This window comes from Panicum virgatum, chromosome 2K (assembly GCF_016808335.1).
Source record: "Panicum virgatum strain AP13 chromosome 2K, P.virgatum_v5, whole genome shotgun sequence".
Taxonomy (NCBI): Eukaryota; Viridiplantae; Streptophyta; class Magnoliopsida; order Poales; family Poaceae; genus Panicum; species Panicum virgatum.
The window spans coordinates 58,978,915-59,002,502 of NC_053137.1; the positions used below are offsets into that span (position 1 = coordinate 58,978,915).

At 44.3% G+C, this 23,588-nt stretch overlaps 2 protein-coding genes, 1 long non-coding RNA gene and 1 pseudogene across 4 annotated transcripts; 1 reads left to right on the forward strand and 3 right to left on the reverse strand.

Moving 5' to 3' along the window:
• Positions 1-816: 816 nt before the first annotated feature.
• On the reverse strand, positions 817-2,443 carry LOC120690186 (aspartic proteinase nepenthesin-1-like). The gene has a single exon (XM_039972761.1). It carries the CDS (start codon positions 2,359-2,361, stop codon positions 1,042-1,044), a length of 1,320 nt encoding a protein of 439 aa, XP_039828695.1. The 5' UTR covers positions 2,362-2,443; the 3' UTR covers positions 817-1,041.
• Positions 2,444-4,888: 2,445 nt separating this feature from the next.
• Positions 4,889-6,674, reverse strand: LOC120695522 (aspartic proteinase nepenthesin-1-like). Its single transcript, XM_039978746.1, has 2 exons — positions 6,577-6,674; positions 4,889-5,765 (listed from the first exon to the last, which is right to left on the reverse strand). Exons 1-2 carry the CDS (start codon positions 6,672-6,674, stop codon positions 4,889-4,891), a joined length of 975 nt encoding a protein of 324 aa, XP_039834680.1.
• Positions 5,908-18,560, forward strand: LOC120690196 (annotated as a pseudogene).
• Positions 16,142-22,233, reverse strand: LOC120690203. Of its 2 annotated transcripts, none has more exons than XR_005681649.1 (4): positions 21,682-22,233; positions 18,359-21,596; positions 16,353-18,257; positions 16,142-16,281 (listed from the first exon to the last, which is right to left on the reverse strand). It is a non-coding gene; the product is annotated as an uncharacterized LOC120690203 (long non-coding RNA). The 2 variants fall into 2 exon arrangements; XR_005681650.1 differs by lacking the exon at positions 21,682-22,233 and having other exon boundaries at positions 18,359-20,447; positions 20,596-20,671.
• Between the last annotated feature and the right edge of the window lie 1,355 nt (positions 22,234-23,588).

The window sequence follows — 23,588 nt, forward strand, 5'->3', positions numbered from 1 at the left end:
GTGCAGGCATCGCCTGTAAATTGACCACCTATGTTGGTACTAGATGGGATGGGATCAACAGCAATAAGAACAACATGGGGATAAAGAGGAAAAGTTGGATGAATGCCTATTTCTTCAAAGAAAACTCGTGTATCATCAGTTTTGTGACTATTAAATCTCGAACACGTTTAAACTTAACAGTTTTAGTACTATGATCTAACCCTTTTAGTTATTGAGTGAGGCCCATGGCATGACAAAGAGGAGTTATTGGATAGTGAAAATTTTGAATTAAGTTGTATAAAAACAAAAAAAATCTAAGTTGATACGGAAAGGTGGACTATATGCCTTTATAATTCAATACGATCAATCGTGCAAAGAAAAATATATGCCGCACCCCCCCCCCCCCCCCCCCCCCCCCGCCCAAACCACCACCACCACCAAAAAAAAACAATGACGTTGCAGATTGTGGACATTGCTCATATTGGTTGGTCATCATCTATCATTACCAGATCTTCGTATGTTACTTCAGTCGATCGATTTTCTTTTACATGTTGAACTTCGTAATCCCTCTAGTCTCAAATAGGTGACATTTTAAACATCGACAGTCTCCCAATTAAAATAAAACTCTGGCTAATAACTTTGGAGTATTCAGCTACATTTGGAGTATTATTCCATTACATTATTCTAAACATGTCTGTCTTTTCATTTTTTTTTCTTTTTAAACCAAGTGCAAGAGCGCTGCCATACATTTCGAAACGATGAATAAAGTACACCGATCTCAAAGGTAACACCTCTATACAGAAGTATACACACCGCGCCATAATAACACAACTAGACTACCACAAGGACAAGATACATTCATGCATATAGCACATTGAAGTGGGAAATTTCTTCGATTAGGTCATTGTATAAAAATGATGAAAACCCGCCTATATTTATCTCCTATTGTTTTAAATATATGATGTTTACAATGAGACAATTAATTAAAAAATGAACTAAGTAGCTTTTCTCTTAATCATCATGTATTTAAGAAAAGAATGGACATTAGTAGTTAGGTCTTGGTCAGAGCGTGCTGCACTTGGTCGGAGCAAACGACAATGTCTCTTGCCCAACGTCGTAGAGGATGTGCATGTCCTGCTGCTGGTAGTTTCCGAGCGTGCTTCTCGCGCCGTTGCTCGTGTTCTGCATTGCCAGGCACCACAAGCCGGAGTCCAGGAGCATGTAGCTGTCCACCGGGAGCACCATGTCCGCGCCGTCGAAGTGGAGCGTCATGCTCGGCATGGCCGGCGGCGCCGACGTCGCCGACGGCAGCGCGAAGCACAGGTCGAGCCCCGTCGCCGCGGACCCGTCTGTTGTCGGCAGCGTCACCAGCGAGGCGACGGCGGCGCGGACCTGCTGGTACGCCGCGTCGACCAGCGACGTGACCGTCGTGCCGGAGTCGATGATGAGCCCGCCGGTGCCGTCGGCCTTGAGGGAGAAGGCGTCGGGCCGGATGGACAGCGCCGTCGTACCAAGAGAGATGCCCTTCAGGTTGAGGTAGTAGTAGGTGTTCATGGGCGCCTCGGCCGGGCTGGCGACGAACGGCGTGGAGCGGACGGCGGTGGTGCCGTCGAGCGACGCCGACGGGCCGAGGAGGAGCGTGCTGGTGCTGCTGGTGTCCTGGAACGGCGTGAGGCAGTAGGAGAATTTGGGGGCGCTGAGCTGGGAGACGAGCGACAGGCTCCCCCTGCCGAGGCCGACGAGCCCGGCCGAGCCGACGAAGTCGTCGCTGCTCGCGTCGCTGCACCCGAAGGCGATGCCAGGGACATGGGTCTGGTCGGCGGCCGAGCCGAAGGTGAAGGTCTCGGAGCCCTGGACGCCCGACGTCCACCCGGTGCCGTACGTGTAGTTGTACGGGCACGCGCACCCCGGCGGCGGGGCCGCCCCGGCGAGCGCCGCCGCGCAGAAGCTCAGCGAGCTGTCGCACGGGAGCACGCCGAAGGTGGTGGAGCTCGCCGGGTTGTAGAGCGGCGCCGGCTGCTTGAAGCACTGGGCGCTGCAGGGCGCGCACTGCGTCCAGATGAGGTTGCTGCCCGTGTCGGCGATGGCCGGGTAGGACAGCGGCGGCGTGCCGATGGCCAGCGTCATCAGGTACTCGCCGCCGCCGGGCGAGTTCTTTCTGGTCGGTGCGGTCACCGTCGACGCGGCTAGCTGCCGGGTGTTGTGCCGGTGCATGTCGCGGCGCAGGGCGTCGCGGACGAACTGGGACGCGGTGGCGCCGGAGTGGACGCGCGTGAGCTCGACGCGGACGCCGGCGGCACCGGAGGCGGCCAGCGCCGCGCAGACGAGGGCAGTGAGAACGGCGAGTGACGCCATTTGTGCCGTCGTCGTCGTCGATGACATGTAAGCTAGCTAGCTGCAGATTGTGGCAATGGAATGTTTGCGTTATACAGTATATATATATAAGCTAGTGATCATGGCGGGCTAGCTCTAACACGGTTCCTGTGCCGGCCTTATTAGGGGAATTGCCTGGAAGAACCGAAGCAGCCTGCAAAAGTCTTATCATTGTTGTCACATTAGTGGAAAAAAGATTGTTGTCACATTCACATCAACGCGGCTGCGTCTACGACGACTGATTATTATGAGCGCTGAAAAAAAGGGATTAGCTGAGGTATTTGGTCGGCGTTGAGTACAAAAATCAACGGGACCTGCGGTCGTCGGATCACTGTGAGGCACTCGTGTCGCGGTCCTGATCCAAAAGCAGTTCAGCTTCCAGAAGTCCTGATTCAGAGATGAACGAATTTGTCTGAATCCAATCAGAGATGAGAACCGCGTCCAGAGATATTGCCTGCAAGCCACTACTACTAGATTGTCGTTTAATCGGAGAAGAAAGGATAGAAAAAAAAATGTTGTTGTGCATTCTTTTTTTTATTTGGTCCAGTTACTTGTATCCTCCATTATTTGCGCTCAGTCTTGGCTGGCTAGTGGTAGATAAATTCCAAATAATTAAGCCTGTTTAGAAGGCACAACAAACCTCCACCTCTAACAACAACACTGACTGTTATGGGCCAAGAAAATGATTGTGCAACGCTGCAACCCGTTGCATACGGGAACCAAATGCAACACCATGGACAAATGTTTCATGCCGTCATGCAAAGTTGCATAACACCATGTATGTAGCATCTTACTATTACTAATTGGAGGCTCCTTTTGAAGCCTCCAGGTGAAGCCACCTAGGATCCTAGGTGGACAGCCTAAAAAATAGAGAAATTCTACAAATTCTCACAAAAATCGAAAACATCCGGCCATCAATTCGGCAACTCTAATCATAATAGCCATCGGATCTGTTATCTTTTTTAATAAATTACCCACTTTTGCCATTGTGAAAATAGACTAAAGTAACCCCCTAAACATATCTAAATTACCCACCTCTGCCATTATAAAAAATAATCTAAAGTAACCCCCTAATTTTCATATAAAATACCCACTTATGTCATTATAAAATAATATCAAATAACCCCTAAATTTTCTTATATATTATCCAATGATAAGATAATAAAAGTTAAAATCAACCCCAAATCTGAAATAAAATTATGTTATTATAACAAAATCTTAAAGCGCATCAATATAAAATTCTAAATTACTATTCCTATCATTATTAATAAATTATTTATGTTATTATTTTTATAAACATATATACTAACCATATGGTGTTTGTCAGCATATATCATGTACAAGAGAAGAGATAAGAATACCAATTTTCATGTTGTTCACATAGCTCAAACAAAGTGTTCAATTAAACACATATCAAACATATATAGAGGTGTGATGCAAAGTCAGAAAATTGTTAGTAACTAAACCTATCACATTTATTACAATTATATAATGATAAATATGTATCTTTGCAGTACCGGATTAGAATATTTAATTGGTTTAAAAGAGTGTGAGATAGATAATTATTAGATATCTCTAACTAGCCCGTGCGGGAGCACGGGTTGATAGACTAGTTACTATAATTGGTGGCTTCTTTAAAGTCTCCACATGAAGCCACCTAGAATCCTAGGTGGACACTCTAAAAAAATAAGAAAATTCTAGAAATTCTCATAAAAAAAATAAAAACATACGTCCATCAATCCGACAAATCTAATCATAATAGTCATTGGATCTATTATATTTCATCTGTCATTATCAGATCTATGCATGTTAATTCAGTGATTCGATTTTCTTTTGCATGTGCAACTTCATAATCCCTAGTCTCAAATAAGTGAGATTTTAAACATAGATACGGTTTCCAGAATACAACTTGTCTGGTGATTTTTGTTAGGAACAATTCCAAAGGTTGCTCTTGTCTTGAAGCCCAAAACACATTTGCTCTTTTTTTTAACTTTGCATGTTTGTCCCTATTTTTAGTCTTCCAATTTCTACGTTTTTATGAAACTAAGCTACATCCTCGAGATAAATCTATTCATGTTATTTTCAAGTGTCGAAATTGAAGGTATAAAAAAAATTTGGTAACCAAAGTTTGAAATGATTGATACAAGATAACCTAAACATGCACCACCTTGTTGTTGGAGATGTATTGATTGTCTAATTTGTGGATTTATTCCGCCACATGTGGTTAAACTTCGAACATGCTTGATTATTTTGGTCCTGTCCTTTCTTTTGAGACGAAGGGCCAGAGCTATGACATACGTTTTAAAATGAAGAATAAAAGTACACTGACCTCAAAGGAAAACACCTTCACATACAAGTTATATATATGTCAACACCAAGAACACACGGATCTGTAGCGCAAACATCAAATGATCAAATGAGACAATATACTTGGCACTGTCATTTTCGTTTAGGAAAATGCTATGTATCTTTCATTGGAAAGTTTATTCGACAGGCCGTCCGTTGTGTGTGCGCGCGCGCGCACGCGAAGCTCTGTTCAGAGCGTGCTGCACTTGGCCGGAGCAAACGACAATGTCTCCTTCCTGACGTCAAAGAGGAAGTGCATATTCTGCTGCTGGTAGACGCCGAGAATGTTCGACACGCCGTAGGTCTGGTTCTGCATGGCCAGGCACCACAAGCCGGACTCGGAGTCGGAGATCATGTAGCTCTCCGCGGGGAGCACCATGTCGGCGCCGTCGAAGTGGAGCGTCATGCTCGGCATGGCCGGCGGCGCCGACGTCGGGGACGGCAGCGCGAAGCACAGGTCGAGCCCCATTGCTGCCGACCCGTCTGTCGTGGGCAGCGTCGCCACCGAGAGCACGGCGGCGCGGATCTGCTGGTACACCGCGTCCTCAAGCGATGTGATCGTCGTGTCGGAGTCGATGATGATCCCGCCGGTGCCGTCGGCCTTGATGGAGAAGGCGTCTGGAGCGATGGATAGAACCTTCGTGCCGAGGGATATGCCGGTCAGGTTGAGATAGTAGAACACCCTCGTGGGAAACCTGGACGGGCTGGCGACGAACGGCGTGGAGCGGACGCCGGCGCCGCCGAGCGCCGCCCCCTCCCCGAGGAGGAGCGTGCTGGTGCTGCTGGCGTCCTGGAACGGCGTGAGGCAGTAGGAGAACCTGCCAGCGGCGAGCTGCGAGACGAGCGACAGGAGCCCCCTGCCCAGCCCGACGAGCCCCGACGACGAGCCGCTGAAGTCGCTGCTGCTCGCGTTGCTGCACCCGAAGGTTATGCCGGGGACGCGGGCCTGGCAGGCCGGCGACGAGCCGAACGTGAACGTCTCGGTCGCCCGGACGCCCGACGTCCAGCCGGTGCCGTACGATATGTGGTGATTTCTATATGTCAAAGCCGCACTGTTCGGCGGCCTCCTATTCGTCCACGTCAGCCAAAAATACTATCAGCCGTTAGATCTGCATCCTATGGTAACTACCCTACCCGCTATTTCACCCATCTGCTGTAAAAAAAATTTGCTTCGAGAAGCCTTGAGTCCAGACGATCCAGCCGATCTCTTTGATGAAAAAAAACACGCCTTCTCCCGCTCGGCCGTTGTGGATGGCGCCGGCGGCGGCGCCAGGCCGGCAACTCCACAGCTAGGAGGAGGCTCGCAGCTGTGATGTCACCTCCGACCACAACTCCTCAACACACCGCCATCCGCTGACCTCCTCCTCTCCCAAACTTCTCCCCCTTCCCGACGCTGAGCAAGGCAAGCCGGCCGCCGGCCGGGTGCTCTTCCTCAGCCCTTCCATTCTCCTACCCGACTCTCCTCCCCTATTCTCATGTGTCCCCGAGGGCCGCGAGCCCCGCCGGCCGGCTGGCCATGCAGGACCGCCCGTCCTCAGCTACCGCACGCGGCTGAAGGTCGACGCGCATGGATCCGCGTGCGAAGCATGGGAGCAGTGCGGCTCCGACTGCTCGAGCCACCGCGGCTCAAGCCGCTCGATTCGGCCGGATGCCACCACTGTATATCCTCCTCTCTCACCTCCCTCTCATTCTAGATCTACTATTCCAACAGTCCAGCCACAAAAATCGAAAGGAACGAAGCCTGGCCGCTCCCCACCAGTTCGCGCCCCGACACCCACCTCCTCCGCCGCCTCGTGTCGGGGAGGAGGACCAGCCCCTCGCCTCCCAGGCGCAGAAGCTCCCCTGCGCCCACCTCTATCACTTCTATTGCATCGTCACCTGGCTTGAGTCTGCCGCTTCCAAATCCCCTCTACGGAGGGAGCTGCACCATCGGAGCAGGACTCGCCGCCCACGTGGATTACCATCCGCTTTGCCATCCCCAGTGCCACGGTCCTGCCCACTAAAATGCAGCTCCTCCTCTGTTGCGAATCCTCCACTGTTTAGCTTCGATTGCCTCACTGAATTTCCAATTTGCAGGCTGCGCACGCGTGCTCGGGGTTGAGGAAGAGGATGGCGTCGACAGATCTGGAGAACGAGTTCAACTAGGATGGAAACGAGTCGCAGTATGGCGCTCAGTCCATGGCGACATTGGTAGAAAATTGTTTTCTTGTGATTTCATAGTGATTGTTTTGCATCCTAGACCAGAGTACCTGTATCTAATGCTTGGTACTCATATAATGATTATTCAATTACATTACTGCTATGTGGTGTGTGTGTGTGTGTGTGTTTTGCATGGGTCGTTGGTGAAGAACAGACAAAGTATGCATTGGTCCTTTCTGGATGCTCATAGGTGGGTTTGTTGAGAGCCTTCTCACTGATTTATTGTTTGTGTGCTAGCCATACTCCATATGCTCATGAACTTCCTAGTGAAATCATTCGGTTGCTTTATGTTTTTCTCTCTGAATTTCATCTTGCTAATGACTTAACAAACTAAATATGATGGTCAGTTCGATTAGTATCCAAGTATTTTTAGATTGCAGAAATCTGCTGAAAAAAAGCTAAATGGTCAGTTAGCTGATTACCCAAGTATTTGAAATACACGAATCTGTGATTCCACATCTGCTATCTGTATTGCTCACTTAATTAGGTTCCACGAATTGCTATCTTGGTGTTTAGGTTAATTTAGTTTTTTAGACTAATGAGCAATTAGTTTGACGCTCCAGCCTTCTACGGCTGAAAACTTTCTTACTTGGGTTCTGCAGGCTTGCAATTGCTAATTTCAAGGTCACTTCTAGGTGCAAGGTAAAGGATCTGTTGGTTCTGTGTGCTGCTAAGTAGGATCTGAAGTTGTTGTTGCATCATGTTGCAAGTGTAGGTTTGGTTCCTTTGCTTCAGAATTTGTGTTTTTTTTTCGTGTTTTACTTTAATGCATCGTATTTGCGTATTGACTAGAGAGCTACATGTTCTAGCTAGCTGCAGGTCTGTGTGTGAATGTGAAATTGTAGATAACCCACACTGTATGTATGGCTTATGTTAAGAAGACCTGTTAGTTTAGAGATCAGTTTGCTATTTACTCTCAAGGGTTGGAGTCCTGTGTTTGATTGATTCTACTTCACATAAACATGTCACATTATGTTCAGTTAATGACTTCTTTGGTACTATGAAACAGATATAGCTTACCACTATAAATGCTGCTTGTGCTTCATTCTTCTATAGTTGATGCTGATATAAATGCTCTCCTAGCTACATACCCTTGCATATTTTTTGCTGGCAGTTTTTGCAATGTGCTTGTGATGTTGTCTTTCGGAGTTGATTCTGAAAGCTCCGATTTTTAACACATATATGGGAGAACAGGATAAACTTTGAAGCTTTGGAGAAGGGGTAGATTAGTTCTCAACCTTTTCCCCTGAATTGTTTGATTGGTTTGAATATCTGAATGAATGATAATTCGCATGGACTGAACCACTCTCCGGAACTTAGAATAATGATATGCACCATTATAGCTTAATGTCTGATAGTTGCATGTAGAATTATTTGTACTAGAAATCTAGGTTAAGGTAGCTGGCAGCATCTGTATTTTGGAATAATCTATTAAATATATTTAATTCTTTGAATTGTTCATATACTGTTGTAAGGATCGATGGACCAAGAGGGGGTGAATTGGGCCTTTTTAAAATTTTTAAAACAAAGTAAAGCAACCTTAACCTACGCAATACTAGTAAGGCTCAATTCACCAACCGGCTAGCTAATCAAACTACACAAGTTTACAAAGATACAACTAGATATGAAACTAAGCAAGGTAGAGCTAAGCTATGATCTCTAAGGTCAAGTATATGAATAATTGTATGAAAGTAAGTGTTTGAAAGTAAGGAGTGGGCAAGAGACAACCGGATTTTTTTCCCGTGGTGTCGATGTGTTGGCACACACCCCTAATCCACGTTGTGACACTCACTAAGAGTCTTGTCACCTCCCAAGTCACCGAGACGAGGGCGCTCACTAAGAGTCTCCGTTCACCATCCCGGCGTGGTGGAGCTCAAGCCACGTACAAACTTCTTCGGGCTCCCACAATCGTTGGCAAGCTCCGGAAGAAACACCTTCAATCACCAAGATCGTCTAGGTGCTGCCAATCACCAAGAGTAACAAGCTCCTAAGCCTTCACTTAAGCTACACTCAGTTGGCCCTAGCTCAAGCACACTTGCTACACTTGCAAAGGATGAATTCTTCAAGGTTGAAGCACAAACAAAGCACTAGATCTTCTCTCTTTTGCTCAAAGCACTTTCTCTTCTTCTCAAGGGTGGCCTCAAGTATTCAGGGTGTCAAAGGCAACTGAAATGAGTCAGGGGGTGCCCTTATATAGAGTGGAGGAGGTCACATAGCCGTTGGAAGTTTACTGCAGAAAAACCGTGACCACCGGAAGAACCGACAGGTGACAAAGTTGAGGCGTCGGTTCAACCGGTCTCTCTGTGTCCGAATTGTAGCCGTTGGGGTTCTGACACAGTATCCAGGCTTGTGTCATTGCACCGGTGCATGCTCCGTAGGGGCATCGGTTCAACCGGTGCTGAAGATGTTCACTGATCAACTCAAACAAGCGTTCTGGAACATAGTACATTCAATGCACAGGTGCTTTGATTCTGAAGCGTCGGTTCAACCGGTGCTGAAGAGGAGTTGAGGTCCCCCAAAACATACTCTCTGGAACAAAGTACTTCCATTGCACCGGTGCTTATCTTTTGACCATCGGTTCAACCAGTGCTATAGAGCTTTTGACTTGATTCCTGCCTTCATCCAGAGAAGATAGACCGACAGGGCATCGGTCCTTCCGCCATGCATCGGATGATCCGATGCTAGGGCATCGGTTCAACCGGTGCTGCTGTTTTTCTTTGTTTTCAGCTGGATTGACTTGGATTTGAATGTAACTTCGATTGTTTCTTCTTCCAAGCGTTGTGTTAACTTCTATTGACCATCTTAGACTGTTTTTGAGCGAGTGTGCAAGATTTCTAAGGCCAACTCAATTTTGATCAAGTTACTAACTCATGAACCCCTCTTAATAGTACGATCAAGAACTAGAAACTATAAAACCTAGCTAAATCAAGTGTCATTCATCTCCTTGTGACACTTGAGACTAGAAATGTCCTTAATCTTTCAAATTGAGTCCTTGGCACGCATGATTGTTTCGAATTGAGGGGTCTCCTTCCATATTTCATATGAGACTAATCCAGTCATTGATTTTTCCTTTAAAACACACGTTAGTCGCATACGGTTGTCATTAATCACCGAAACTTACCATTAGCATCTATCGGCCTAGATGCGCTTCAACTGTCAATTTTCTAACGAAATTTATTTTCAATGCAGCTTGGTCACTTTCAGGGCAATTCTTATGACATAGTATTTGCTTTCCAGGTATATTTACTATCTTTTACCTATTTAGCGACTTAAGTTCTTATATATTATATATACGTACTTAATCTACCTTTTAATTTGATTTTTATTTATTTCTACAGACAATATGGTCAGTTGATCAATCAGTGACGAGCAAAGAAAGAACGTGCTCCGCAATTCATGTCCAGGTGCAGGTGCATGTGGTATGTACACAGCTAACATGATTTCATCGGTTATCAAGGCCATGGGCATGAGCCTTCCATACAGGTGCAATTAATGTCTTAATCTTTAACCTATTTGTGTGAAGCAATGAAAAATATTTTATTACATCAGTGTGGGTCATTTACATAAATTAACTATTCTTAATCAATATTTCTTTATGCTTTATGTATCAAAAGTTCATCAACTCCAGCTGATGACCCACTAAAACTTGAGAAATGCCGTCTTTCTGGGAAGTATCTTTTAGAATTGCTAAAGATAGACTTCAAGCCTAGGGATATTATCACCAATAAGTCATTGCAGAATGCAATGGTTATTGTCATGGCTCTTGCTGGGTCAACTAATGTTGTACTGCATTTAATTGCCATTCTTGTTGCCTAATTGTATCACATGTGCTTATTTTATTAGTACACCAAAACTTATTTGTTACTCATTATGATCTTAAGATTACATTTCAACTGTGTAGATGCATTTATGCAAATGAAAAAGGCTGATTAACTTGCCACTGATGCTGCAGGGGAAAAAAATAATTTGATTCCAGCTACAACATCTCCATCTTGGTAAGGTCCTTTTGCTCCTTGCGTTCACTTGACTATGTTGCACATTAGAGTATTATATGTTCCTGATTGTTTTTTATTTTAGGAAATTTCTATATAGTTCATCCTGCTGTGTGTCAATTCATTTATCATATCTTCTAATCTCCACATACAATGTCTAGGATTAGTATTACTCAACTTCAAGTAATACTTATACTGAGGAGTTATATTATTATCTATTTAAATACTTAAAAGTTCTAAAAAAAAGTCCTATCCTATAGTAATAATGTAGAACAAGAATGAACTTTTTTTTGCGATGAAGAACAAGAGTAAACTTAATGCCAATAAAAAAACATCTCAATGTTGGTTCAGGTTATGAATCTATATAAACATTCCCTCTTCAGCGATTGTAGTATCCTATAAATAAATATTATAATGTTGTGCAAATTTGCAAGCTTTGGTTGCTTTAATAGATTAATTTTTTTGGCGCAGAAAACAGAACTAGAGGACTACTTCCCGTGTGAACAAGCAGACTCCATACACTTAATCTTGCCTTTTAGGAATTAACTTCATATTCTCCTATGTATCCAAGTTCCAATAAGAAAAGAAAACTTTATGCTCCGTACTTAACAGTACAATTACTTCGCTATTGGGATAAATTTCGTTTCACTAGTGCTGGGCGCGCAAAGTACTCGTAAGATCAGAAGGCACATTCAGGTGTGGTGATAACTCTACGTAAAAGAAATGCTCTTAAACCTTTTTCAAGCTGACCTAAAGGATACCTATGCGTTGCCTCTCATCAGGTGCATGAATGAACTGATCGAATCCGGTGATACTGTACCCGCGTACGCCTGCATACCACCTAAGAGTCGTATAGAAAACCTGCGGCGTACAAAAACCGGGTGGCATTTTTAATAGACCTAGCTACTAGCTAGTGTTTCTTTGTTCAAACGAAATCAATCGCCAGATCTTTACGGTTTAGTGCAGCTTATCAGTAAATTAGTACCTGCCTGCTACCCATTTGTATTGTTGTGGCCTTAGCTGATATGGTCCCGTACACGCGTGCATGCTTCTCTCCCAATGCAAGCACCACCCGATGTTACCCACCTAACTCATCAGTCACCATGTCAGCATCAAGCCTGTAGCAGCGGCTTCGGCCGGTAAGGTTCACCGATGTTGTTAGGGTGCGATTTTTAGTGGCACCTCCAACCTTTTTTAATTTAAAATATTGTACTAGTTTTCTAAAATAGAATTTTATTTTGAAAAAGTAATACAAAATTTTGAACTAAAGATGGTTGAAGTTGCCTATCACCCATTAGCACCCGTGGATTTCTCCCAAGATTGATAGTGTCATGGCGCTTTAATTCAGGTTTTGAACCCGCAATCGATGGGTAAATTAAACAAGCTGGCCGTTCAATTATTGTTATCGTCGATGGTTTATGCTCCATTTTGCATTTCCGTAAAATTTTAGTGGATAATCTCGGCTTCAAAATAACCAACGACTATGACTTATTATACTCAATGTTTGACCGTTCATCTTTTCTGTACAAATAGCTAGAAAAATGTGGCATGCTTAAAGTACTTTAGGTAACAGTCTTGTGATATTTTTTGAAGTTGCAGGTAATCTTGTGATAAGTTTCTCGCTTTACTTAACTGAACATTTAAATAAATGAAAGTTAGTAAAATCTGGTACTGTAAGAATAAACCGCCTGGCTAGGCATAATATCTGTCAGGCGGTTTGGCCCATTTATGTTTCACGGCCCATTTGCCGCAGCCTGATCATGGATTGCAACCTGCCGCCGATCACCGGATCATCATTGTCAATCCGGAACTTTTTTCATTTTTATATTTTTTAAAAATTAAAATTTCAAAAATATATGTCCGTTTTGAAATATTTCAAAAATATAACCCGGTCGCCCTCCCATAGGGCGACAGGCCCAATGTGTAATTTTTTTTTAAAATTTGCAACGAAGTCCCTGGAGAAAAAAAAGGGGACCTGTCGCCCCCCCAACGGGCGACAGGCCCCCCTTTTTTTTCTCGGACTTTTATTTTTGCAGGGACCTATTTTGAGCTATTCGAGCGTGTATTCGTCATCATCGTCGGCAAGATCTCGGCCGCTAACTCCTACCGCACGTAACTTGTCCTTCATTAAATCACGGAAAAAAATCGCAAGAACTTCCCTTATTTCACGAGCATTATGGAACCCACAAACATAATAAGTTCACATAAATAATATCTATAAAAACAAATGACAAGTAACCTACCATAATTATAAACATCGGATACAAATAAGCGGTCCACAGCTATCTAGCAAGGAGTCCATCTCCATACCTGCATTCAAAAATATATGAGAACACATAGGTAAATATATATTTCATACAAACTAGACACATAAATACAATAATACTTCATTACATACCTGCCATATTTCATTACTACATATTACAAATAATGAAATACAATTGTAGATCATGACACCGAATGCCTTCCACGAGCAATTGTGGATCATTTTTGGCTCATAATTTAGGTTATCCATAATAAACCCATACATTTGCTTTGCAACAAAGTCGCATGATATATTGCGATGCGAGGGAATAACTTCTGACAACAAACAAGTGTGCTCTGTGACAATGGAACATTTCCAGTTTGACTTCCATTTTCCCTTGAATGCATGTACTCGCCATGGACATCCAGCATTCACACACTTCACCTCATATTCTTTACTGCCAGACTTCACGACTCTGAATTCTCGTTTCAATGAGATTGCCCATAGTCTCACAGCATCTTTTACGGCTTCAATGTTTGGATATGTTGCACCTTGCACTACCTCATTCCCTCTGTACTCCCACTCCTGATTTCGTACATCTTCTGCGATATGACTGCCAAAACCATGCTCTTTCCACTCTTTTGGCAATGAGTACTGCTCGTCATCAGATGAGTCCTCATATTCTTCCATCTCTATTGCGGTTTGGTCTTCTGCCTCCATCTCGTCCACAATGCTATGTATTCTCTCTCCCTCGGCCCTGTGGTCCCATGTTTTGGTTCTCTGTCTCTTCTGACTCATCTTGCTCAACATAATTGGTCTCTCTTCGAATACTCGGAGTTCCTTGATCTGCACAATGTTAGATTTCATTTTGTGTCTTCTCCCGGATTTGAACAAGAATGGCCAGAGGCCACCCACGCTCTAGAGCTGCTTGCATGTACTTCTGCCAGTCATCAGTGCTGTGTATCATCATTAATTCCCATAATTCACTTTCTACCTTCCAATTAACAAGAGACTGGACAGTGATCACATGTGTCAACGGATCAACATGGAACCCACGCTGCAGCCACTTACATATGGAACCAAAACTCCTTTCCAGAGGTTTATCTATGCCGCTAGATGTGCGCTTAAAGGCAGAAAGATCTACTCCATTTAGCCCATACATAACATTGTATTCACCATAAAATACTTGAAACTGCATTTTGCTCGACATATCTGTATATCACATAATACTTATCGAGTTATACTCTTTACTTCACTACCTTATTCAATAATCCGTAAAAACTAAGTATGGAATTCAACTACAACGTATAAGTATTCATAACTACGTGATGACTCTCGAATTCTATACTGCATATGCCAAATTCTATTCTAAATCATAATTAATTTATAAACATGTCTCCAATAGCACTGCAATTGTAATAATAAATGCGTAGAACTAATTTTCTAAACTAATTTACTACTACGTAACTACAAACTAAAATATCATTGAACTCCTACTTAAATGGATCTACTATAGTACTAATTAAATTAAATTACTCATATTTAAATACGTAGTACTTATATATAACAATATTTAAACTAAATGTAATAACCTGCAGATCACAAGTGCTGAATCCGGCAGGGCTTCGCCGCTTTCCTTCTCCTCACTCCTCTCTTTTTTTTTCTGGATTTTTGGTGAAATTTTCGGGCTCAAATGAGGAGGGAAGGGGAGGGCTGGGGCTTTTATAAGGGGGGAGACCCCGGTCGCCCGCGGGGGGGGGGGGGGGGGGGAGGGCGACAGGCCCCCTGCCGCGACTGTGGGCCGGGCCCAGCGGCGGTCGCCCGTGGGCCGGGCCCAGCGGCGGTCGCCCGTGGGCCGGGCGACAGGGCTTGTTTTTTTTTCTCCAGGGACTTCGTTGCAAATTTGAAAAAAAAAAATTACACATTGGGCCTGTCGCCCTATGGGAGGGCGACCGGGGTATATTTTTGAAATATTTCAAAACGGACATATATTTTTGAAATTTTAATTTTTAAAAAATATAAAAATGAAAAAAGTTCGTCAATCCGGCTGCTTTGGCTTGGCTTCCTGATAAATTTCGTTTGAACTTTGATTTCACACGACGGTCAGTTGCCGTGTTGGCAAGGTACTACGACGTCTACTCAGAGTCCGTGGACCGTGGGTCAAGTTTTCAAAGTCTTGGCCTACAAGTGGCAACCCGGATTATAGCTACAGTACCTACTAGTTCTGCTACGTTTCAATTTCACCATTTTTCATCTCTACTAGGAATTCTCTAAGTAGTGCTGTGGCCAACATTTTTTTATATAATTATTCTTGCAAATGAACAAAGAAAAACTACTGTTGATGCCAAATCTACTGGCCCTCGCGATCATCCTCCTCTCCACCGCGCCGGCGCCGTCGGCCGGCGACCGGTCCTTCTGCGGCGATGCCACGTACAAGCGAAACAGCACCTACATGTCCAACCTGAGGACGCTCGCCGACGCGCTGATCGCCGACGCCGCTAGGCTGCACTCCGCCACCGGCGCTGCCGGGGAGGGCCGCGACAGGGTCTACGGCGCCGCGCTCTGCCGGGCGGACTCCGCTGCCGCCGACTGCGCCAGGCGCCTCCGGGGCGCCCTCGGCGCCGTCGACGGCGGCGGCAGCAGCACCGGCGGCGACGCCTCCTGCGCGCTGCGCAGGGACGTGGCCGTCTACTCCGAGCTGTACCAGCTCCGCTTCTCCGGCAGGGACTTCCTCGCCGGCTTCGGCAACGCGCCGGAATGGGCCGACGTCACGAACCCGGACGCCGTGCCGCGCGCCGCGGCCGCGCGGTTCGACGAGCGGGTCACGGAGCTGTTGACGGCGCTCGCCGACGCCGCGGCGAGGCGGCCGGACAGGTGGGCGGTGGGCGAAGCGCCGTGGTCGTCGTTGTGGTCGGGGGAGACGACGCACCGGGCGGTGTACGGGCTGCGCAGTGCACGCGGGACATGCCGCCCGACCGCTGCCGGGCCTGCCTCGGTGGCGCCGTCGCGGAGAGGCGGAGGAAGATCGGCGGTGGCAAGATGGGTGGGGCGGTCTTCGGGGCGCGGTGCACCATGCGATACGAGATGGGCCTGCAGTTCTTCAACCTCACCGGCAACACCAAGATGCTGTCCCTACGTGAGTTTCTGCTCGAGCACGGACGGTATTCAGAATGAAAATCTGAAAGAAAAATGTTTTCTTCTATGAGTGAGTTGCAAACCTGAATGTTGCCAATTGTCAGCTTGCTACCAAGATGAGCTATTTCTGCAAACTCCAAAAATTCAGCTTATTAATCTGAGGCGCATCTTGGTGTTCCAAAATTCTTGAGACATTGTTAAGCCCCATTATTGATCGTTTCATGTATCATTTTCATTTTCAGGACAAAAGAAAGACCGTGCATTCTTCATCATTGCAGCAGTTTACTCTTCCGCAGTCCTCTGTACACGGTTGTTTTTCTGGCTCCTAAGTGTCTGGAGAAAACAAAAAAGAAGTAAGCATATCAGCCTTATACAAAAATAAAGAAAAATCCAAATCTCCAACTGCATGTAAAAATTAATGGAGAGATGCATATTTAGGAAAAATGAACTCGACGGAGGGGCCCAGGAACATTGATGAAGTACTTAGGCTATGGAGGCTCGAAGACACTAGCTCAGAGTTCTCATTGTATGATTTCTCTCAGATTGCTGATGCTACAGACAACTTCTCAACCCAAAATAAACTAGGAGAGGGTGGATTTGGCCCAGTTTACAAGGTATTTCCTTGTTATTATTACGGTCATGCACCAATATCATGAAATTTAGATGGCTCCATATAAACATGGAGCGATGAGTTTTTGCAGGGAGTATTTCCTGATGGACAAGATCTAGCAATTAAAAGGCTGTCTGCTCGATCACGACAAGGTCTATTAGAGTTCAAGAATGAGATCCAGGTTATCGCGAAACTTCAGCACAGAAACCTTGTTAGGCTGCTTGGCTGTTGCATCCATGAAGAAGAGAAGATGCTGATCTACGAATACCTGCCCAACAAAAGCTTGGATCACTTCATTTTCGGCATGTGGTTAATCTAAAATGCAACTTTCGTAATTGCATTCGTTCTACTATGCAGAACTAACACTTGGTCTTGTGTTACATTGCTTGTAGATCCGATCAGGGGAGCATCACTCAAATGGAAGAGACGAATTAAAATAGTTGAAGGCATAGCTCAAGGGCTTCTGTACCTTCACAATCACTCACGACTACGCATAATCCATAGGGACTTGAAAGCAAGCAATATTCTGTTAGATTCTCAACTAAACCCTAAGATTTCTGATTTTGGAATGGCAAGGATATTTCCATCAGATGCCACTCAAGTAACAGCAAGCAGACTTGTGGGCACATTGTAAGTGCATTAAACTAGTTCTGTTACTCACTAATGTTTCTATCAGAGCATTTGCTTTCTGACTTCCCACATGTCACCCTTTTTCTAGTGGATACATGGCTCCTGAATATGCTTCTGGTGGCCTTCTCTCAATCAAGTCAGATGTTTTCAGTTTCGGGGTCCTGCTTCTTGAGATTTTAAGCGGAAAGAGGAGCTCGGGTTTTCAGTACAATGGAGAATTCTACAACCTCCTTGAATATGTAAGCAGCTAAAAACCAACAATCTGTAATGTTGGTGGTTAGTAGGGGGCTCCCCTACTGTAATTATTTCAAAAAAAAAAGGTGGAACAAATACTGTTTCTAACAATTGCATATATACTAGCGTATCAGGTACCATTACTAGTGTGGCTCTATTCTACATTCTTTCTTTCTTTCCACAAAGTATAGTGCAGTTTCCTTTATCTCTTGTTCTCTTATGTTTGTAGCTAGATCTAACAGCATAAAGATGTACCATCATATGCTGCTGGGAATGTAAATATCTTTTTTTTTCCTTTTCAGGCCTGGCAACTGTGGAAAGGTAGGAGATGGGATGAGTTCATCAGTCAATCATTTGGTGATGAATATGAACCGGAAGAGCTGATGAAATACCTTGCCGTGGCATTGATGTGTGTTCAAGAAAAAACAATAGATCGTCCCACAATGGCTGATGTTGTTGCAATTCTTAGCAGCGATGGCATCACTTTGCCAGAACCAAAGCAACCTGCTTACTCCTATGCAAAATTAGATGTGTCAGTGAATGTCACTGTATTGAGTAGCATAAATGATGTGAGTATCACTACTACAAATGGCAGATAGTAGAATGTGGACATACTGTTAGTGAAGTATGAGTTACAGCCTTACAGGTCTTGGCCATCCTTGTGTTAATTAATTGTACCAGGCAGTGTGTTCCGCTGTTTCTCACCAGTTAACCTGTTAGGCTGATTTGACTTGTGGTTTTACATACAAGATCTTCCTTACTATCCCGTGTAAACAGTGTAAGACTGAATTTATTTATATTTCGGTTCCAAACTGTCTACCACTAGCACATAGCCAAGTTCTGTTGTGACCATGAATTGCAATTTCCCGCAATAGATATCATTTTTCAGAATATATTGTAAATCTATGCGTGGTTGTTTTCAGTCCCCTTTACTTTTACCACAAGCTAGGACATATTTGTCAGCATGAGAAACCATTGAAGACGTAATCAATAAATATGAAAGCATCTGGAATGTATACAGGCACACTGCTCACACGGGAATGTAGACAAGTCCACTACTTCACCTCAGATTCCAACCCACGAAACAGCCTCTGGACCAATCTTCAGTGGAAAATATGGGCATGTCACCATCTATCAATTACTAATGCAAAGAATGAGTCTTAGCAATCATTTTCCACAGACTATTGAATGGAACCAATGCTTGACCTTTGAATTCCTTTGCCTCTTGGTAGATGAAGCAAATATGATATTTACTCACCTCAGACTTCTTGACGAGCAATTCTGCAATATAGATGGAACAAAGGCCATGGAACGCTAGCTACCAATCATAACACTACTATTATCTTTCCTCTTCCTCTTCCTCTTCCTCTCTTGCCCAGCAACATTAGCTGGCCAGATCTTCTGCAGTAATTATAATGGTGCCAGGTACATGTCAAACAACACCTACAGATTAAATCCAACCTGATCTCCCTAGCTAAAACACTGATTGCCTGTGCCGTAGAGGTGCACTTTTAGTTCGTCTTCTCAAATTACAACTCATTGGTCTTATGCATTGATGCACAGGCAACACAGCTGATACCTTGGTTGCATTTGGAGTAGTCTTAATGGTAATATTCATTTCTTGCCTGCTTTTTCATGTATGGATCAAAACACAGCAACAGAAAGGTATGAATTTACATAACAGCAGACCAAAATTTGTGCCATTTGTTATTGTTCTCTTACAAATATCGACAGCATAAAATTTTGAAATTGTTTTTCAGAGCATGCAATATTAAAATTACGACAAATATTGGCAATACAAAGTGTAATAAGTTTATGGAGGATGGAAGGCGGCAACTTGGGATTTTCACAATATGATTACACGCATATAAAGGAAGCTACAAACAACTTTTCAGTTGATAATAAATTGGGGCAAGGTGGCTTTGGTCCTGTATACAAGGTATTATGTCCTTACATTGCAAATGGACCCCTAAAATGAATTAAAAATTGCATTGTTAATACAAATATAATGCCATTTCTATATTATTGTGGAGATATCTTATACAATGGTCATAAGTTTTATTTTGTGGCTAAATATAATGAATATAAGTTTCCAGTAAACCAAGTTATTGAGTTACGAAAAAATAACACATTCTTTTTCCGTTTCAATCAATCTCAGGGCCAATTGAGCAGTGGAATTAAAATAGCAGTCAAGAGACTAGAAACATGTTCTTTACAAGGTTTATTGGAATTCCAAAATGAAATTCAGCTTATATCGAAGCTTCAACACAAAAATCTCGTTAAGCTTCTGGGTTACTGCACTAAAGGAGAACAAGAAAAGATGCTTGTATACGAATACATGGAAAATAAAAGTCTAGACTGCTTCATATTTGGCAAGACTTGTCACTTCTACATGTGTAATGCTGTTTATAGCATGTCAACAGCTTTGATTAATTATACACCTTTTGCAGATAATTTGAAGGGAGAACAACTAAACTGCTCAAATCGTGTGCACATAATTGATGGAATAGCTCAAGGGCTTCTTTACCTTCACAATTATTCACGATTATGTGTTGTCCATAGGGATTTGAAAGCAAATAACATTCTCTTGGACGGTGAAATGAATCCAAAAATATCTGATTTTGGGATGGCCAGAATAGTCTGCTCAAAAGTGAAAGAATCAAATACCACAAGAATAGTGGGCACACAGTAAGAACATATGGATCTGTGCATTTAGAGTATATGAAATATTCATAGAGGTGCTTCTTTTTGGAAGAAAAAAAAGAACATGTAGGATAGCATGTGATTTATATTTTTTTCTTTTTTTGCATTACTGACACAAATTTAACTTGTGATGCTCAGTGGGTATATACCTCCTGAATATGCTTTTCATGGGGTTTGCTCCATCAAATCGGATGTTTTTAGCTTCGGCGTATTGACATTGGAAATAATAAGCTCAAAGAGGACAGCCCAGTTCTATGACTACAATGGAAAGCTGTATAATCTCATCTCATATGTGAGTGTAACCTTAACACCATCCAGAACTTTTATCTATGCATACCCACTTGCTTCTACATGTAGACCCCAATGTTAATTGTTTAAAAAAAAATGCTACTTTGGCAGGCTTGGCAACTTTGGAGTGATGAAAAATTGGGTGAGCTGATTTATTCTCCTTCATGCAATGGACATCTTGAGATAGAAAGGTGCATTCATGTGGCACTTTTATGTGTCCAAGAAAGTGCAGAGCATCGGCCTGATATGGAGCGAGTTGTCACAATGCTAAACTCTAAAGATGTGAGCTTACCCAAGCCTATGCAACCAGCTTACTTCCATGTAAATCCAAGTGAGGAAGAAGTTTCGTCATGCAGCGCAACTATGGCTATGAGTATCACACTAGAAAGGTAGAACTGCATTGCCATCAATCAATTCTGAGATAAATGCTGGTAGTTATCTTCATCAAGAAGAAAATATTTGCCAATATAGTCATACGAGTATGCTTGATTGTTGTGCATATTGTTTAATACAAATCTACACTTTTGTTCGGATATGCAAAAAAAATTGCTGGGCTGATTCTTCGAAATTTCAACCTCGTGTCTTAAACAACAAAATGGGGCGTCCTGGGCCTAAAATAAATGCATTTTGAAGACGACAGTAGCAGCAGCTTCAACACAGTGATTACCAAAAACAGCAACAGCACTACCTTGAGTTCTCGAGTTACTTTATTCCTAGAGGGACCTTCAGGGATTAGATGAAATTCTGGGCACGAACTGCAATTGGGGCACACGTAATGGGGGTACCGTACCGGCTGCCGTAGGGTGGTCTCGACTGAAAACTTGAGGGGCAGACGGCACTCCCGGCCCCACGAGGAGAATTCCTAACGATCCCGACGGCAATGCTAGCTCTGAGCCTCTGACTCGAAAGCAAAGGCGATATGAGGGGGACTGGTCGTAGAGCCATACCTGCAATTGGAGCATTGTTCCCCCTGGGGCCTGGGCGCAAGGTCGTCACGGCGGTAGGCCGCCGCCCGGCAGGGTGCTCCCCTGGCGGCCGGGCGCAAGGGAAGGGACTGAACGCCGCCTCGCCGTCGCCGCTCGTCACCAGTTCGGCCGGCTTCGGCCTGTCAGCCAGCCCGTCGTCGGACAGTCCCCGTTTGGGCCCGCCTAGGCCGTTGGCTTGTCGCGCTTGACACGCTCTGCTGTCTGCTCCCGCGCTCCACCAGGCCTGTGGCACCTTTGAAGTCCCGCGCCGGTAGGTCCAGGCGAGGACGACGGCTCCCCTGTCCTGAAAACGATCCGACCCGCACATCTCCGATCCGACGGATTAGTCGCTGCAGGCGCGACGCCTCCGCTGCTCTCCACGTGGCTCGCCGGAGGGACACCCCGTCGCGCGCGCCGTCGAGGAGGAGGCTCCTCCCTTCCTCGCTCCACCCGCTTGCAGCGGCCATGACCGGCGAGCGCAGCAGTGTGAAATGAATACAGGATGATGTTTCACTGGAATGGAATAAAAGAGTGACGAGACCATGACGCATTGACACTTCGTATGTGCATCGGTAAAAATGTTCCCCGTGGTAACAACCTATCCGGTCTTGACCCATGAGCAAGGCGTACGACCGAGTAGAATGGGGCTTTCTGCAAGATATGATGTGCAAGCTGGGGTTCAGCGTGGGTTGGGTTGACTTGATTATGAAATGTGTCTCCACGGTAAAATACAGAGTTTGGATTAATGGCCATCTCAGTGATAGTTTTGCTCCTGAGCGTGGCCTTCGTCAAGGCGATCCGCCGTACCTCTTCTTGCTCTGTGCCGAGGGCTTCTCAGGGGCTTCTCAGCATTGCTGAATAAGGCGGAGGAGGAAGGAAGAATTAAAGGGGTTAAAGTTTGTCAGGGTGCTTCTAGTGTGTCTCATCTTCTGTTTGCCAACGATTGGCTGATCTTGTTTCGTGCAAACAGAGATGATGCACTGCAGCTACAGAGGATTTTGGATGTGTACAAGGAGTGCTCTGGCCAAATAATAAGTAGGGACAAGTCAGCTATAATGTTCAGTCCGGATACTGTGACGGAACTCCCAAATTAAAACTCTAAATTAAGCGTAATGACCGTCATTTGAACACATCGGGCGCATTAGCTTAATGGTTTAATTTGACGGTCCTTTCTCAACCCACGGCCCGATCGAAACAACACCGGTAGTCCCACGCGAAGGCGGGCACAGATGGTACATGCACGACAAAAAAAACTTGAAAATACAAGAAGGTGACATACGATAATAATCAACGAATTTTACAAATTGGGTTCGAATACACAAATAGTTTACATAATTTACATAAATCATATCATTTTCAACTTTACAATAGGGAGGCCCAGTTCAAACAGAAACGAACATACACTACACTAGTGCTCAGCCTTTACACAACCGGTCAAACCGGTTCTCCCAACCGGTCAGACCGGTGTAACATCCCAGAGTTTTAAAATGCTAAGCAAGAAATATTAAATATGATATCATGCATAATCAACCAAGAAAATGGAATCGAATACATTTATGTGTGCATGCATGTGCATGTGTATAGATGCATAGATCAGAAACCGTAAATAATTTTTAAACTAATGTAAGTATACATATAAAAACGAATAGGCGTCTCTCTAAAATCATGTTAAATCAAAGTCTTGTTGAGGTCAAAGAGAGAAAATAAAAATTTGAACATAAAATGACAGGTCCTTTGAACCGTAGTGTTCAAAGATTTAATTTATCTGTCAAATTTCAAACTAATCTGCTTTGAAAATAATTTCTAAAATATAGCTCAAATGAATTTTTGCCCAAAACCAAAGTTGTAGGTTTTCAAAAGACGAACAACTTTTGTGTTCAAAGTTTTTC